This window comes from Octodon degus, unplaced genomic scaffold (genome assembly GCF_000260255.1).
Source record: "Octodon degus isolate 3935 unplaced genomic scaffold, OctDeg1.0 scaffold00006, whole genome shotgun sequence".
Taxonomy (NCBI): domain Eukaryota; kingdom Metazoa; phylum Chordata; class Mammalia; order Rodentia; family Octodontidae; genus Octodon; species Octodon degus.
The window spans coordinates 30,991,727-31,009,244 of NW_004524582.1; the positions used below are offsets into that span (position 1 = coordinate 30,991,727).

Sequence of the window (17,518 nt, forward strand, 5' to 3'; positions counted from 1 at the left end):
CGTGTAGCAAAGCTCTGCCCGGCACCATGGCCAGGATAGGGTGCCCAGCCGGCACCCTCCCCATGCATGGCACCCAGCACCCTGCATGTACCCAGAGCTGGCCTGGGAGCTGCCCTGCACTCTCCTGAGATCTGCACTGGCCAGGAAAGCACTGGGAAGCTGTGAGGGCGTCACTAACGCCTGAACTCCTTGGGCGCTCCTGACTAACTTGTGCAGAAGCGGAGCTGGTCCATCCTTGTGGATGAGGCCTTCCGGACCCTCTTGTGGCAGCTACCTGGTGATGCAAGCAGAATCGAGGGTCCACAACAGAACTAAGAAACAAGCCTGGAAACAGGAGCTCCCGGCTGACTGCGCCGGGCAGAGGACACGAGCGACACAGGCAGCTGCTTGACCTGCAGAGCCGTAACTGTCATCAACGCCATCCTAGAGAAATGGGCCCGGTGCTTTTCTATGGCTTGGTGGGAGGAAAGGCTGGGACAACTCCACGGACTCCTGTCCCACAGCGTCCCCTGCAGGCCCTGCCTGAGGACCAAGGGTGCGCCCTGCTGGCTGCCCTGTCCTCCCATGAGGCTAGGGATCAGACCCTCGCCCCTTCCCTCACGAGGCCTCAGTACCAGTAGAGGGCTTCAGAGCCACCCCAAATGGCTCTCCACCAAGGTCGCGCGCGCGCGCGTGTGTGTGTGTGTGTGTGCACACGCATGTGCGCATGAGCATCGCTGGGGACTGGGCCCTGTCCTTCACAGCAGCAAGCTACACCTCAGTCCTTTTTTATTTCCATTTTTTTGAGTCTCACTGAGTTGCTAAGTCATTCAGGCTGAACTTGAACTTGTGATCCTCCTGCCTGAGCCCCATAAAGTGCTGGGACCACAGGTGTGTGCCACCAAGCCTGGCTCACACGCAATGGTGTTCGAAGCCAAGGGCCCCACCTCAATGAAAGAAGCAGGAGCCTCAGAGCCACACTCCTGGCTCTGGCCACAAGCACTGTGGACAGCTGCTGCCTGTGAGTGTGATCCAAATGTCAGGCACAGCTGCCAGAGTTCAGGCTTTCTCTACCAGGTAACAGAGAAAACCACAAGGGGCAGAGCTGAAATCGCCCCTCCGCCAGTAGCCAAGAGCGACAGGAGATGGAGGTCGGCCAGAGCCAAGCACCACGGCAGGGAAAGGCAGAGCCGTGGCCAGGTCATCCTTCATCCCTAGGACCAACGCTGCAACGGCTGGAGGCAAGCGGGGACGCTAGGTAGTAACAGGTCCACCTGCACGTGTGTCCAGACAGACCCACTACCATGGAGCCCCACCCCTCAGGCACACTGGGGGGAGGAGAGAGGGGGCAGCCAGCGTCTCTCGCACCTCAGCGCACGTCGGGGGCCAGGCCCTGTGCATACCTGTCATCCCAGCACTTGGAAGGCTGAGGAAGGAGGACAGTTTCAACCCAAGAGTTTGAGACTAGCCGGGGCAAGAGTAGGACCGGATTTCAAAACCAAACCAAACAACAGCAACAACAACAAACAAAACACAGTGAAGTGGAACATGGAGATGCAATTTTGCTTCAGGACAAAACAAAGACAGCTTTGCTAGTTTGGACTGCACATAATTAGTGTCCCTGTGGAAGACACAGACAATACGTTTCACTGACTGGCTCCTGACGGACAGGACTAAAATTACACCGAGACCAAACTGGAAAGCCACACGTGGGGGCGCAGACGGCGTGACCTTCCAGAGTGAACCCAGTCCTGTGTGACAGTCCCCACGGGCTTCCTGTGCTGTGGGCACAGGGGCCTCTGAGCCCTTTCATGTGAGCCACAGCGGACGTGGGGCCCGGATGCAGATCCATAAGCCCTGCGGCCAAGGCACAGGTCCTAGGCACACACAGAGGCGTGGCCTCCTCTAGCACCCACCCTCGCCTCAGTGCAGACAGGAAGACCCGTGTGACAATGTGTCTCTATAGAGTCTGCGCCCAGAATACGCGAAGGACCCTCCAAGCTCAACAGGAAGAAAGGCACCAGTAAGAGTAGAGGCGGAGGTGGGGCCACCACAGGAGATGCCAAGGGCGCAGGTGAGCGTGGCTCTGGTGCTGGTCACTAAAGAAACCACCACTGCTACACACCAGCTAAGATGGCCGAAGAAGGCCGGAAAGCCAGAAGCCGGGGCCCAGGCCAGAAGGACATGTTCGACCTAGGCATTCCGGGACATGGAGGCGAGCAACACACAGCCATGTGTCCACAAGAGAGTCTCTCCAGCGCCATCTGGAAGAGGTGTATACATAGTCACCCGGACGCCCCGCACTAGCACACCGACACACCACTGTGTCCACTACCCCATGGCGCATCGGCGGGAAGAGGCTGTCTGTTGGCGCCCACTGCAGCGTGGGAGAGCACGGGCTATGGTATCATGAGATGAGCCCAACTCAGAGCTGCCACTGTGGCCACGAGGCTCAGAGCCACGGCAGCACTCACAGGAGCGGGGGCGTGGAGGCCTCGGGGCCACAGAGGAGCGCAGGCCACACTTGGGTGAGAGGTGCTGTCTACCTGTGGTGGTGGTGCACACCCAAGATGCAGGCCCAAACAGGGAAACAGACGGAACTCGTACTCTGTAAGGCCGAGTTTAAAAAGTCTCTCTCATCATCTGCACACTGGTGTTCTCAGCTGATGGCTCACCACAGCCCCGAGGCAGCCGGCACTAAACGGGAGCCCATGCAGATACGTGGATAAGGAAGAGCTCAGTCTGTGTGATGGAGTATCACTCAGCCCTACAAAGGAAGGGAGCTCTAATGCCCACTGCAATGTGATGGACCCTGAGGACATCGAGTGAATGAGCCAGTGACAAAGGGACAAATCCTCAGGGGTCTGTCATGAGGCTCCAGAGCAGCCAGGTCCAGAGATGTGCAGGTGGCTGGTGGCTCAGGATGGGTGTGCGGGTGGGTGGGTAACCAAGTTTCCATCTGGGAAGCTCTGGTAACAGGTGGGGTAGCAGTTCCTTAACAGTGAGAGTGGGCCCGAGGCCACCGAACGGTGCATGAGGAGTGGGCTAAGTCGGTGGATTTTACCACAGGGGTATTTTGCCACAATTGTTTTAAAAAATTAAAGGCAAGTAAAAAGAGGACATTGTCAGTCAGTCTTTTTTAAAGAAAAGTTTTCACAAATCCACAAGCTTAGCCTCTTTTCATTCGAAGATGAGGAAGTGGAGACGGATGAAGCCTGTGCAGATTAGGTGCCAAGCCAGAGCGATGCTCTCAGGAATTGGGTTTCTGGTCTCAGCACCCAAAGCTCTCTTCCCAGAAACCAGGCATCGCCGGCTGCTCCCAACACAGACCCAAGTGCACCTCCATGGTCACTTAGGGGAGACACAGTGTAGGCTGCAGGCCACGGCTGTGCCAAGGTGTGTAGACGGGGGCGGTGGTGCGCACACAGCCGCAGCACGGGGTGCGGCTCCCGATCGCACCCGCTCACCTTGCTCCTTCCCGTTGCAGGCGACTCCATTCTCCACAGCGCCCTCCCCATCTGAACTGGGCCTCTCCGAGGACAGCTTCTGGAAGCACACAAAGGGCTAGGTTATTCCTGAGGCTATGAGGGCAGCCACGCAGCGTGGACCTTCTGCAAGGCAAAGGGAATGTGGGCCGAAGTCACAGCACCCCATGGAGAACAGGCTTCACTCTGCCTTGGTCTGGCTTGTGAGATCGCTAGGAAAGCCTTAAGAACCCGCAATGAGGCAAGCCACTGCCTGCGCCCAGAGCCCTGCCTGCCTATCTCACTCAATATTTTTTCCTGCAAGAGTATACTAGAATCACACACACGCACACACACAAATTCATCCATCAAGCCACATAATCCTTACATAAATTAACATTCACTCCATCATCCATTTAATTTTCTCCTGCTACTCACTAATAATTGCAAGAACGGCAAGCACCCGCTTGTGACACCCAGACATTCACAGGGAGAAACAAGCCACTCCCAGAGCTTCAGAGGAGACAGGGATCCCTGACTCTTCTGCCCAACATCTGGACTTAGTGGGCATGGTTAAGATTCTGCCTTAATAGCTGACGGAGATGTAGGGCTGCAGCCGGATCCCTCCGTCCCTGCTCAGCAGCCTATGGAGTCAGGGCAATGGGAGCAGCCTCCCAGCGCATCCCTGGGATGCCCTGGCCCTGCCCAAGCATGTGGGCCTGAGCCAGACGCAGAGGAGACCTGTGCGTGATTCCCAGGACACGGGGAAGAGCCAGGGCTGGGAGGCCACCTGCCACCACAAGACCTCAGCACCTGGAATCCGAAAGGCGAAGAGCCAGTTCTGACCAGCGCAGAAGAACCCCATGCACTGTGACCGGAAAGGACACCCGAGTGAGGTTTTAGAAAAGCACCCTGATTAACTACAGGAATCAAACTATGGGTAAACAAAACACAGCTCTATCATTTGGTCGAGGAATTCAGCTCCCAGGAAAATCTTCTTGGGCAACAGGCAGAGGGGCACAAAGCTGTATGCAAAAACTGTAATTTAAACAGTGAAGAGTCCCGCACTGGGGCGCGGGCAGGTTGAGCCCATGTGAGCAGAGTCCCGTGAGGGCTGCAGCCGCTTCTGGGAATGCAAACATGCTGTTGCTTGTGATGAAGTGGGCGGGGTGGGGGAAGCAGCACAAGGGTTCGACTGCGTGAATCAGGTTGCGTGGCCGTGTGGAGGGTGCGGAAGAGGGCACCTCCTCTATGGGGCAGGCTTATGGGGGACTTTCACATCCTATTTGTGTCTCTAAACTTTCTGTATTTCCTACAAAGAGCAGGAAGTCATTTTATTGTCAGGGAGGACAAGGGCTTTCCTGTCACAATGTCACATGGTGAGTTCTGTGTGGGAGCTTGAGGGGTGTTTCTAGATGGTTTGAATTGGTGGATTCTGGGCACAGCCCTCCCTGGTGCGGGTGGGCCTTGTCCAATCAGGTGAAGGCCGTAATGAGGGAACAGGAAGACACGCTTCCCTGGGAGAGGCGACTCCCCACCAGATGCATTCACTCATCTACACTGGGGACCTCCTGGGCCCCTGCCCCCGGCCCACACTGCAGATGTGGACTTGCACCCGCTGTGACGGGATGAGCCAGCTCCTTAGAACATCCCCTCCTACACACATGCACGTCCATCAGTTTTGCTTCTCTGGGGAATTCTGATGAATACAAGGATGCACAGAAAGGGATCTGTTTGTCCCCTGGCCAGGGCTGAAGAGCGGCCTCTGAAAGTTTCTGGGGCTTACGCTGCCAGCAGAAGACCTCATGGCCGGAAGCCCTGGGTCTCCATGGAAACAGTATTGGCCTGGCCCAAAGCACAGGCCACACCAGGCTCCATGTGTTCTGGAGAGGAGGGGCTTGCAGCAACAGCCCACCATTGCGTGGCAGAGCGGCTTCTGCCTTCCCAGACTGAAGATGAACCCAGAGTTTGCGGGGAGCAAACCACTGGGAGGCCAGTTTAGGAGCCAGACCTGCCCTCAGCCCTGCTCCAGTGTCCAGTGGCAGGGACGCTGTACCAGAACCTCTGCTCCTGCAAGCCCCTCCTCCCCCATGGCCAGCGAGAGCACAACCAACTGCAGCCGAGCACCGACCACCCAGCTTAGCCCAAGGTGGCCTTCAGTGGGCAGGAAGCAGGGCCGCGCTGTTTTCCACCTAGAAATGATAGACTCAGAGTAAGTTACTAAAACGTGGGCTGATTTGGAACGTTCCCAACACAATGAAATGCTAACCCTCTGGGATGGTGGGTACGCCAAGTGCCCCGGCCCACACCTGCATGAACAGGTCACGCTGCACCTGTAGAATGTACAGTCGCCACGTAGGCCTCAGCCAAAAGCAAAAATCAACTCTCAAAACTCAGAACACTTTGGGCAGGAGACCCAGCTCTGCCGCTGAGTCCTCTTTGCTGAAGACCTGGTCTGTTACCTTCTCCAGCTCCGCCTTCTGCACCGGGGCGCTGGCCACGGCTGCGCACTCCACGTCTGCGGGTCCACTGCAGCCACTGTACGCTTCTTTGATCACCTGCAGGAAGCAGACAGAGACTGAGTCCTTTGAAAGCAGACCACACGGAAGTAGCCAAACCAGGAGAGGCCAGACTGGTACATGGGGGACAGCGACTCATGGAGTCAGAAGCACGTGGCACATGGAGCATCAGGGTGGCTCATTCACTCGCCGAACTCTCCATGCAGTTCTGGGGAGACAGCAGAATAGTGCCTGCGAGGAGCCGCTCATGGAGTTCACCCCCTACTGCTCAGCTCTCATCATAAACAATAAGAGCTGTCAACCAGCTGCAGTGGGCAGCGGAAAGAGCTGCAGATAAAGGAGGAGGAGGCTGGCCTCCTCGTGAGACCGAGGGAGGCTGCAGAGACGCAAGCAGGAGGGCGGAGTGGGGAGCAGGAGAAGACAGCAGCCAGGCGGCCCAGGAAAGGCTTCCACAGAAGGGAGGCAGAGGCCTGTGTGGCGACGTGACTCAGCGCAGCACCTTCCTCGAAGGCAGGGCTCCCCATGAGCTGTGGGCAGAGGTCCTCGCGCTGAACTTCGGGCGCCGGCCTGCCGGTTGAGTCTACTACCTCAGTGAGTCACAGGGGAAGACCATCGGTGCCCGGTTGCGCAGCCTCGGAGGGAAGGACTAACCTCTCAATCTCAGTTTCTTTTTGGGTAAAGGAAGGCATCAAGCTGATCTCTGGCAGAATGAAGGCGAAGAGAAAGCGAGGCGCCGCGTGCAAGACGCCTTAGCCAGCCACCACGGAGGTCACCACGGAGGTCACCTGCACCAAGAGGGCCTGTGCCTAGAGAAATCCAGAGGGCCAGGCCCCGGCGGGCGGAGCCATCGCAGCCAGCCCTGCTGCCACGCACTCGATCCTTTATGCTGTGGCGCTCACAGCACGTGCAGGCGTGGCCTGTCGTGGGGACACAGTACTCGGGACAACAAGGTCCTCCCGCGCAGTCGGCAAGCAAATCCCACAAGCGCCATCTATTCTTGCTGGAGATAAGCTGCAACTTGAGTCCAGCGCAAGCTCCTTTTGGCCAAAGCCCCGAATGCCCAAGCAGCCCCGCAGCCAGATCTCAGCAGGTGGCTCTGAATCCACGCGCTCCGTGGGCTCTGGTGCTGGGACTCCACCCGAGAGCTGACTGGGCCCTAGCACTCTGCCACTCAGCTGCTTCATGGAGGAGTAACCAAGCTGCGCCCGCATCTGGGCTGAGGGACACAAGCAGCCCAGGAAGGAAGCAGCTGACGGAGCTCAGGGCAGCGGTTTTTTCCTTGTGAATCCTGAGGCACAAAGGTACACAGGACACCGTCCTGTGGGGGACCTGCACCTTCCCCAGGCAGCCAAGGGCAAAGATCGGCTCCAACAGTGGTGAAGGCTCTAGTGAAGGAGGACGAGGCTCAGTCCTTTCCCCAGGGAAGCCGCAAGACAGCATGGAGGCCACTGGCTGTGGTGCCAAGTGTGGCCAGGGCTGAGTGCACCCAACCCCACACCTGCGCTAGCCCTGCACCTCATTCTGATCCTCTAACAGCAGCTCACGGACTGGGGTGAAAGCCCAACGGTGACAAAATCCAGCAGGAGCCTGCCTGTCCTCGCATGGCAGCAGGCTGACCTCTGCCCTTTCCCGTGATCACAGCTTCAGTTAAAGGAAGGCCCGGTCAGCGACGCCAGCAAACCTGTGTCACTGAGGACTCGAGTCCTCTGCATCTGCGCCTATGCCCGCTCCCTGATCCACGGGGCCTGCAAAGGCCTGGATCTCAGCATCTCAGAGCTTCTTTCTCTCTTCCCTGGGGTTCTGGGGCACATGTGGGATTCCCTATAGGAGGTGGGCATCCCCCAGAAATAAAGACGCAGGCTCTGGCCTCCTGCCGTGTATGAGGCAGTGTCCCAAAAGCCAGGGACACACACCAAAGGATTGGTGGCCAGCTTGTGACCGGGCTAGGAGATGGGGTCCTATACAAGGAGGGCCCCGGAGGGCAGCTAGGTCACTAGGGCACCTCGGGACTCCAGCTCCTTCCTGGCTCTTTTCTGGCTTCCTGGCCACGATGAGGTGAGTGGCCTCCTGTGCCTCATGCCCCTGGCATGACACGCTGCCTCGTTCCAGGGCCACAGAGCCCAGAAGCCCTGGACCTGGGAGCCAAACAGCCTCTCCTCCTTAGAAACTGTGTGCTCCGGCGTTGTGTCATGGTGACAGAGACCTAGTAACATACGTGCCACCCACACAGCCCACGCCTGGGGGTCAGGGCCGCCTGGCCACATGCACTTGCTGTCACAGCACAGTCTGCACCTGCTCGGGTCTGTGGCCCCGTGCCCAGCTTGCCACGCAACCAGGCCAGGAGAAGGGCAGGCAGCAAGGGACTAAACCTGACTGGAGATTCAGCTTCGGGGCAGAGTGGGCACGTGGAAGGCTGCAGGAGTGAAGGGAGGCGTAAGTGAGCCAGTTGGCAAAGGTCTCCAGGCTTCTTCGCAGCACTCTCCACAAAGACAGAAGTGTGAGAAAAAGAGGCATGTCAGGGAAGCCTCGCGGTGGGCACGCTGGGACGCCCTGCCCTCAGCAGCTTCTCCTGCTTGCGGGGCTCCCAGCCCCCACTCGAGCAGCGAGGGCCCCGGCCACGGGGCTGCTCAGTCTGCACCTCTGCAAGAAGCCCACAGAGCTGCCCCACTGCAGGTCTGCACACGCAGCACTGCACACCAGCCCTCTTCTGGCTTCATCTTGGATTCCCTGCAGAGGAAGCTGCACAACCCCAGTGCACAGAAGGGGTGGGCACCAGGGGGCTCAGGCCAGGCGCAGCCTCTGTCTACCTGCAGGCTCAGCAGCAACGGTGCCAGGACAGAGAGGGCACCATGGGAAGGCAGCGACCACCAGAGGGCGGGGCAGGCCGTGTCACACAATGTCCTTCTGCCCCATGTTCCTCTCAGACCAAGAGAGCCCTGTGAGCGAGCTCAGCAAGCAGGAGCACAGGCTCCCCACCCCGGCTCGGAGCGGCTCCTTACGTTCCTGCACTGCGGTTCAAGGAGAGTGTTCTGTGAGGCCAACAGGCACTGAGGAGGACTGCACCCAAATCCCAGGCGCAAATTCTCCAGGAAGCAAATTGTTACGTGCTCTGTGGTGCTTTTGTTTGCTTTGAACTGGATCCCTCTTCTCCAGAAACATAGTCTCTGCACATTTTTGAAGGAAACCTGACCACTGTGCTTCTGGGAATTTTGGCTCTTGGTCTTCTGTTTGACCTCTGTGCAACAGCTCATGCTTACGGCATCTGTGAGTATGCACGCATGCACGCTCACGTGTGCACACACACACGCGCGCACACACACACACTGAGCTAATAAGAGCTGCTGGTGTGGAGGAGGCAGGGGCAGGACAAGCAGATTGGAGGCAGCTCCCGAAGAGCCGTGCAAGGTCGCGGGCTGGTCCGATGCTATCTTCTGGGTTACTGGACAAAGGTCCGTGGCTCTTACTAGAGGAATTTTCATTGTTATCTTAAAGCTGTGCCTCTATCACAAGCCCGATCTCCAGTCCCCAGCTAATGGGTAACAGCAGATTATGGTAAGAAAATAGCTGGCACTGTGTTAAAAGACAGTTCCTGTTGGGCTTCTGCAGGGAATTAAAGGGGTGATGTGAACAATGTCCAGTTTTCATATCTTAGCTGCTTCTAATAGTCCCAAGAGTGTATTTGGGTCAGTTTTTCACTCTACCCTTTCTGTAATCCTGATAGGTGCTCTTTCCCTGGACAGATAAAAATCAGAGGCTGAGCCAGGCATCGTGAGCTTGGGGGCCAGGACCCGCGCTGGGCACCAGGCCCGGCCGCTTCCTGTTACCCTGACACACCGCCTTCCCTCTAGATGGGGCCATTTTTTCTTCACGACCGCAGGTTTTTGCTTCCAAAAAAAGGAGGGGGGTGATCTCAGTCACAAAGGTGTGGCCGTCACCAGGGGGTGCAGATGCACTCCCACCCAAACACCCCTGCAAAGGCTGAGGTTATTTTGGAAAAAAAAAAAAAAAAAAAAAAAAAAAACCCTAGTAAATGAATGAGTAAGGGTATAGAGATCAGCCTGACAGTTACACGGCGGTCTGCAAGCCTGGGCGAGCCAGGGCACCAAGCAGCTGGCCACGCAGGTCCTCCACTTATGGGCAGGGCCCTTCCTGGCCCATCTCCCCTAAGCGACACATCACACCCACTGGTCCCTAGGCAGCAACTCAGAAAGTCTGTGCATGTCGCCAAGTTAAAACAGAGACTTTAAAAAAAAAAAAAAAAAACCAGATGATTTTCTAAAGTCATCAACTGTTTAGTCGGCAATACATCTCAAAGAAGCCATTAGCTGAAGAAGAAACAGCAATCAGAAAATATTCTGAACAGAAAGCTAATAGAGGCGCAAAACCTGGGGTGCAGCCAGGGCTCCGCTTGTAGGGAAACGCAGTTCCAATGCAGCCTCAAGAAAAAAGGCCCCACTCCTCCTTTCCTGTTATCTTTAATTTTGCTCTCTCACGCTTGGTTTCTCAGGTAAGAGACCATGCAATCGCGAAGGCTGTGCGTTGGGCCAGGGTCTCGAAAGACTGTGAAAGACTGCCTCCCTCAAGGCTTGTTACAAGCTCAGCATATTACCCACCTGATGTGAGAAAAAAGAAGAAAGGAGAAAAGGGAAGAAAGGGGGAAATATTTAAAACTTCGCTCACAGCTCTGCCGGCCACTCTGATATGCTGCTGGAGGGCGACAAAGCCCAACCAGGGAACAAGGGCGATGCCGCCCTGCACCGCGACTACAAACGCTGAAAGCCTTCGCACGAGGCCTTCTGAAGTGAGGCCCTCTCAGAATTTAGCCTACACTCGAGCTTGTGCGACGAACGCACTGCACTGCCTGGGGTGGGCTGCCTCAGAGTCTGCCAGGCCACCACAGGACAGAGGCCGGGCCCGCGAGCGGGAGCCACGTGAAGCTGTGCCACACTATGTGGTGAGTCTGCAGGCAACAGAGCAGGGAGAAGGGCTCCTGTGTCTGCAGGCAAAGCCCCCAAGCACTTTGCTCAGGTGAAGATGATGCGGCCACCCAGCCGCCCGTCCGCCTGCTGCACAGGCACGGACACGTCCCACAAAGGCAACGGCCCACGTGCTGGCAAAAGGGTAACGGCCTGCAGACACTGGCGGGATCCCCATGCAGCCGGCGCTCCTACGCTCAGCAGCCCCACCCCCGAGAGGCTATGGCACGTGGGACGGAGGGCACAGCCAAGGGTGCCGTGGTTTCATGTCCACCTGGCACTTGGCAAGAGGTGCCAAGGAGCCACAGGCACAAGGCAACCCCGGGTGGCAGGAGCCCTGCAGGACCCACAGAGCTGGGGCCAGCCCCAGAGAAGCCTAGCTGTGAGCGTGCTGGTCAGGGCACACAGCACACAAGCAAAGCATTTTCTAAATTAGCTAAATTCAAGGTAAAAGTTCCCTTGGAGGCGGAGAGAGCTAAGCAGAGGAGGTGCGCCAGCAAGCCCCTCTGCGGCGCCTCCGAACCCTAAAAAGACACAACATCAGAAGAAGAAACTCTTTGCACCCTGCTGAGTCTGAATCACTTTGCCCCAATGTTTTAAAAATCTCTAGGTGATCCTGAAAAGGAGGGCAATCCACTGGCCACACCCAGGAGCAAGAAAAGCAGGTGTCCGTCTCAGGGCTTGCCAGCCTGAGGTGGCTACAGTCTGTGGCCAGTCTTCACTTCTAATCCGGACTACTTGTGGTCTTGTGCTGTCACATGCCACAGAGATGACAGCACAAATATTAGAATAAGCAATCGGTTTGAGCTCCTTGGAAAGAGACAACGCACTTTGTATTACTCACTTCTCTTTTCAGAACTACCAGCTGTTGCTAAAAAGTTGCTTTTGCAATTAATTCCACACACAAAGGGAGCCACCACTGCTCTGGTCAGCAACGCCCCTGTCCACACGGAGCGCACAGCCGAGGGAGCAGGGTACAGGATTATTCCACCTAGCAACAGCTTGGAAGAGTGGAGGGAAGGGTCCACCAGGCCGAAAGTGGGATGCGAGGCAGAGGACGGCCACAAGAAAGCACCTCCCCTCCCTCGGGCACCCACACCCTTCTGCAGTGTGTTCTTTGATTCCGCTAATAGGGCTGCTTATGCTCCTCTAACACAAGACAGAAAGAAAAGCGGCAAGCAAGGTCCGCACTCAGCCACACCAGGCTGAGGTCACAGGCGGGCCGAGGGAGGACGGCAGCTGCTGGGCAAACAAGCAAGCAGGAAAGGCAAAGCCAAGCAACCACGGCTGACTCCCAGCTGGGTCCCTGCTGTCACACAGACCTGCTCACAGCGATGCCGGGTGCAGAGACGTGAAAGGGCCCTGAGATCGTGCGGGCGTGGGGCAGTTCTGCAGCATCGTGAGCTCCTCAGCCCAATGGGACAAATCTGAGAGGACCATCCAGAAAGAAAAGAATTCTCCTCATTCTCCGAGGAGGGAGGCCACAGCCACTGGCAACAAAATGTTGAATGACCACACCCCGTGCTCTGTGCTAGAGGTCCCCACCCTCTGTGGCCCCAAGTGGCCCCGTCCAAAAGGGATGGAGCTCAGGCCGGAACGGTCCAGGGAAAAGGCTGGAGGCACAGGCGGTGTGCACTGCTTCCTCCTGCAGTGCAGCCTGGCTGCCCATAGGCCAGCAGCAGTACTGTCTGCAACCCAGGATGGGGATCTCCCTGCAGCCACCAGGTACCATCATGCCTTGACAAAGCCAATACAAAAATTCTAGAGACGAAAACTATCTGGAGGGATGCAATATGTTGCCTCAAATTCGCTCACTGAAATCCTAGCCCTCGGGCAAGGCGTTAGGAGGCAGCGTGTCTTGGTTACGTTTCTCACTGCTGAGACACAAGTTAAGAGAAGAGAGGTTTATGTGGCTCACAGTTTACAGAGCTTGCAGGCTATCACCAGCCGGTTCCAAGACAGGGTGGTGTGGCGGAGGGGTAACAGTTCATGGTGGCAGAAAACAGCAAAAGCAACCGGTAAGGAGTGAGAGGCAAACTTCTTTAGCCCCTGATATTGTGCTGTCAGCTGGGATCAGGTCAGTGCACGTCCAACCAGGGGGCTGATCCGGCAGTCACCCGCCTTTAATCCCAGCACCCGCAGTCTGAACTGACCACGCACTTTAGCTTCGGCCACCTCTGAAAAAGCCGCATCACCATGCGAGGCTTTGGGGGACACCTAGACCCCGTAACCCGGCACCTCTGGAGTCATGAGACCCCTGGGTGGGGCCCTGAGAGTGGGCTGAAAGCCCGCCCTGTGCCGTAGCGTCGGGAAGGCTCCCCAGGAGAAGGCAGCCTCAGCACTGAGCCTGCGCAAACCCAGAGCGTGGCCTTCCAGCCTCAAACACCGAGACAGCAAATTCTGTTGTGTAGAAGCCGCCCAAGCTGCACTGCTTCATCGGAGCACTGAGAACTGCCGCGGTCAGCTAAGAGCACAGCAGACAAGAAGAGTGCGACAGCACCTCAGGAACAGTCAGCGAGAGAAGGGGCGCCCTGGGAGGTAGCAAGAGAGAGCAAGTCAGACGGATGCGGAGAGAGAACGTGGAGAGGGCAAGACACGGAACCGAGCAAGTCTGCTGATTAAACACCACCTCTGGAGGGGGCAAGGCGGCAAAGATGAGCCGGGAGAAGACAGCTGGGAATTCTTTCTAAAACGTAGAAAGAGAAGCCCAGCAAATCCCAAGCAGAACAGACCAACAAAGACCCATGTGCAGGGACAATACAGTGAAACTAGAGAAAATAAAAGGCAGTCTGGGAGGCAGCCTGCAAGCAGGGACAGACAGCCTCTCTCAGAAGGGCCAGGTGACAGGACCCTGGTCGCCAGGCTGCGCCACAGGAAGGTCAGCAGGCGTGGGCGTGGGGGCGCCGGGCCCATGCTGCCTACCTTCAGCCACTGCTCAGCCTGCTCCTTGCTCTGGACCGCGAGCACCAGCGGGTCTGTGCCTTGCTGTGTGATCTTCAGCTCGTGCTTCTTCTTCTTGCTGTCCTTCGGGATGTACGCGATGCTGCAGCCCTGCAGTGGCAGCTCCATCTGCGGCTGCTGGTCCTTGGAGCTCTTGTAGCACTGCACCAACACAACAGAGGGGCACACACAGTGAGGAGGCTGGAGCGGAGCCCCGAGAGGACGCCGCGCCGTAAGCCCTCGGTGCAGGCCGGGCACGAGGCCCATCTGACAGTGGGGACACGGTGCGGCTGGGACCTCACGGGAAAGCCCGCTTCACACCCACACTGCTTCCACGCAGGGCAAGTGTCTGCCTGCCTGCCTGCCTGCCTGCCTGCCTGCCCACGTGGCAAAGGCACAGAGCAGCTCTGACGCGACCGTCAGGAAGAAAGCTCCCCTGCAGCCAGAGCGCCTTCAGCAAGCTCTACACACACGCGTGGACGTAGAAACGCGTAGCTGCATTTGTGTGATAACGCAGTGCAGAAAACACACGGTCCCACTTGTTGCAGCCACACGGCCCAACGCAGGAGACAGTGCAGCAAATGGGGGTGCCACAGCCCGCACTCAAGGCGCCTGCTGGCGCCATCTCCACGCCCTCCATGCAGGCAGACGAGTGGTCCATTCACCCCGAAGTCCAGCGCCTGACGGACGGAGGAGTCACAGCCATGCTTCCTGACACCGCTGTGTCTGCTCTTAGGCTGTCCCTTGACCAGCTATCGCTGAGACTGGTGCCCTCAGTTCCTGCTTACTCTGTACCCAGAGAGCAGAAGTAAATCTCTGCCCGCAGCTTCTTTTATTTAACTCTATTAGCTGGAGCCTGAAGCCTCCCTCTTACAGGAGAGACTCAAGCCCAGAGGTCAGGTATCTGGGTCCTCGGCTCTGTTACTAACTTGATCGGGGCCCCAGGAAGTTTCTTTGCTCAGCCATCTCCTCATGCATGAATGTGCTTTGCTGTTCTTATGAGTTAGAGAGCGTGAACGTATTAGGAACAGTAACGCCTGCCACCAAGGCAGCTCGCATAGCCCGTCTGAGCCCTTGGTGGCTCACGCTGCAGCCAGGGAGGCTGGGGCTGGCTACAAGGAAGAGGGTCAGAAAGGACCCGGCCTCAAGAAGCAAGAGAGCGGTCCTGGGTCTGGACCCAACATTCCTGACTCATGACGTGTGAACGGATAGACGCTTGCTGTGAGAAACGCCACCTCACAGCTTTAAATCTGTGCTTCTCAGGGACCGTCTGAGGGACCCATCTCCTTCAGAAATTCAGCTGATGGCTGCCATGTCTAAACGCACTGCTGAACCACCTAAGCTCATGTTGCTAAGAACGCTCACCATTCCTGGATTTTTTTATAGTTTGAATAGCTGGGCAGGGAAAAAGTGAAAGAGAACTGCCCGTGCCACTGCAGAGGCTGGGAAACGCCACCGCTCCCGCCCTGCACACTGGACTCCGGGTCTTAGCCACATGACCAATGCCATCCAGAGACCCAGGCAGGTCAGGCCCAGGACACGATACAGGCTGCCCCCAAGGACAGCCCAGGAGCAGGGGAGGAGGGAGAGGGCAGGCAGCAGCACAGCTGGGTCAAAGGACAAGGGCTCGGGCAGGCCTGGGGAGGGGCAGGGGCCGGGCCCACAGCCAGTGCTTTGTGCTAAAGGCGTCACAAGTGCTGGGAAGTACTTGCATCATCACAGAGAAGTTCACTCTACCAACAGAGGACCTTAGCCTACTTCTCAATGTTAAAAAGAAAAAAAAATCACAACATAAATAAAAGGTTTTACACTGGGCGTGGTGGCACAAGCCTGTAATCCCAGCGCTCGGGAGGCTGAAAACAGAGTCACGATGAGTCCGATCTACGTAGTGAGACCCTGTAGACTCTGCAGACGCTGTCCTAAATACAACAAAAGAGAAAGAGGTAAGTTTTCCATTTTATCAAAGACAGGGCTTTCCCTAGTTTTCCGTGGACTTCTTCAATACGGACAGCTCCTCCAAGTGGAAATGCTAGAGAGAGACTCGGGACAGGCACACAGGACACAGGAGGAGCGTGAGGGGGAGACGCAGGGGTGCGGACCACACAGTGCTGGCCCGGCCACCGCACCGTGACGGCCCACTGTGTGCACAGCCGTGATGGTGGCCCACCCTGCAACCCGGCACTGAGGAGGCGGGGGGGGGGGGGGCGGGGGGAAGGGGGTTCCGAAGTTCAAGGCCAGTCCGGGCAATACAACAAGACTTTGTCTTGAAATTTAAAAAATACAGTTTTTTTTTCTAAAGACTGGAGATGTAGCTCAGTGCAAAGCTCACAGCTCAGCTCCGAGTCCTGGGAAGAGAGAGGAAAAAAAGAACTGTGCATTTTAAAAATCTCTCTGCAATAAATCCACATCTTGCAGCTATGAGGTCAGATTATAAATAAGGACCATATTAATCTCTCTGTGTTATTCATGCTTTAAAATTCCCCACGGCATCATTTTTGGAATTGTAAATTTGGGAGAATTTCAGGCCACACATGTGGAAAAAATATGTACTCTCACTGTTTAAAAAAAAAAAAAAACTGAACAAAAACACTAATTAAAAAATATAGTGTCCTAAGAATCTAGGAAAATAAAAACTCCCCATAATTTATACATAAACTCAGTTTTAAAAGTATTGTCTCCTTCACTAAAACACGATGCTCAGAAACAAAATTCTTCAGCTTTCCGGTTTTGGGTTTTTTCCCTGTATCTAGCGCAGGGTCCACAGGGCGTTCAGGGTTTCGCTAAGGAGATGGGACTCCTGCCGAGTCTCCAGTTTACAGCCTCCGAATCGCTGGGATTACAGGCGCGCGCCGGCACACCCAGTCGCCGGCGGAGCGCACCCCACGCACGGGTAGGCCGGCGGCGCGCACGCATGCACGCATGCAAGCACGCACGCACGCACGCACGCACGCACGCACGCTGGGGTCGCGAGGGCTGCTCTCCGCCGAGGCGCGCGCTTTAGGCCGGCCTTGGCGTTCTGTTGCAATGGCAGACTTACGGGCGATTTTTCTCCCCCAAGCTTAACTTGAAAGGAAGACAAAAGGCCAGACAAACACACACGAAGCACTGCAAAGCCCAAGTGGACGCTGGTTCCCGAAGGAAGCAGGGCAGCAGGCGGGCGCGGCGGCTCCGGGAGGAGGGCGGGAGGCAGCCCCGCGGCTACTTCGTCTTCCTGCTGTGCTCTCCCGAGAACGAAGCCTTGGCCGCAAGCTGTCCAGAGCTCCCTCCTGGCTCTCCCTGCCTCCTCCCCCGCCGCCGTCCCACTTCTATGACCTGGCTCTGAGGAATTCACTGACTCACTACAAATGAGAAAACCCATCTGAAACTCCTGGCGGGCTACACCGCGTTTCCACACGAGCTGCAGACCCAGCCCAGGCACGGGGCCACCCGCCGGCTGGCCGGCAGCAGGCATCCCGGAAGTCAGGGAGCATCCCGGAAGTCGGGGGAGCGGGCAGCCCGGAAGTCAGGGGGCAGCCCGGAAGTCAGGGGAGCAGGCACCCCGGAAATCAGGCCAGCAGCCCAGAAGTCAGGGGAGCAGGCACCCCGGAAGTCAGGCCAGCAGCCCGGAAGTCAGGGGGCAGCCCAGAAGTCAGAGGAGCAG

At 57.0% G+C, this 17,518-nt stretch overlaps 1 protein-coding gene across 3 annotated transcripts in view; it reads right to left on the reverse strand.

The window, feature by feature from the left end:
• Positions 1–17,518, reverse strand: part of Afap1 (actin filament associated protein 1) — a 113,824-nt gene that overhangs the window by 29,962 nt on the left and 66,344 nt on the right. For all 3 annotated transcript variants that reach the window (XM_004624593.2, XM_023699824.1, XM_023699819.1), the window contains exons 6-8: positions 13,861–14,040; positions 5,906–6,001; positions 3,447–3,525 (exon numbers count right to left, since the gene is read on the reverse strand). In XM_004624593.2, the coding sequence (XP_004624650.1) occupies positions 3,447–3,525; positions 5,906–6,001; positions 13,861–14,040 (355 nt within the window). The remainder of the gene's footprint in view (positions 1–3,446; positions 3,526–5,905; positions 6,002–13,860; positions 14,041–17,518) is intronic.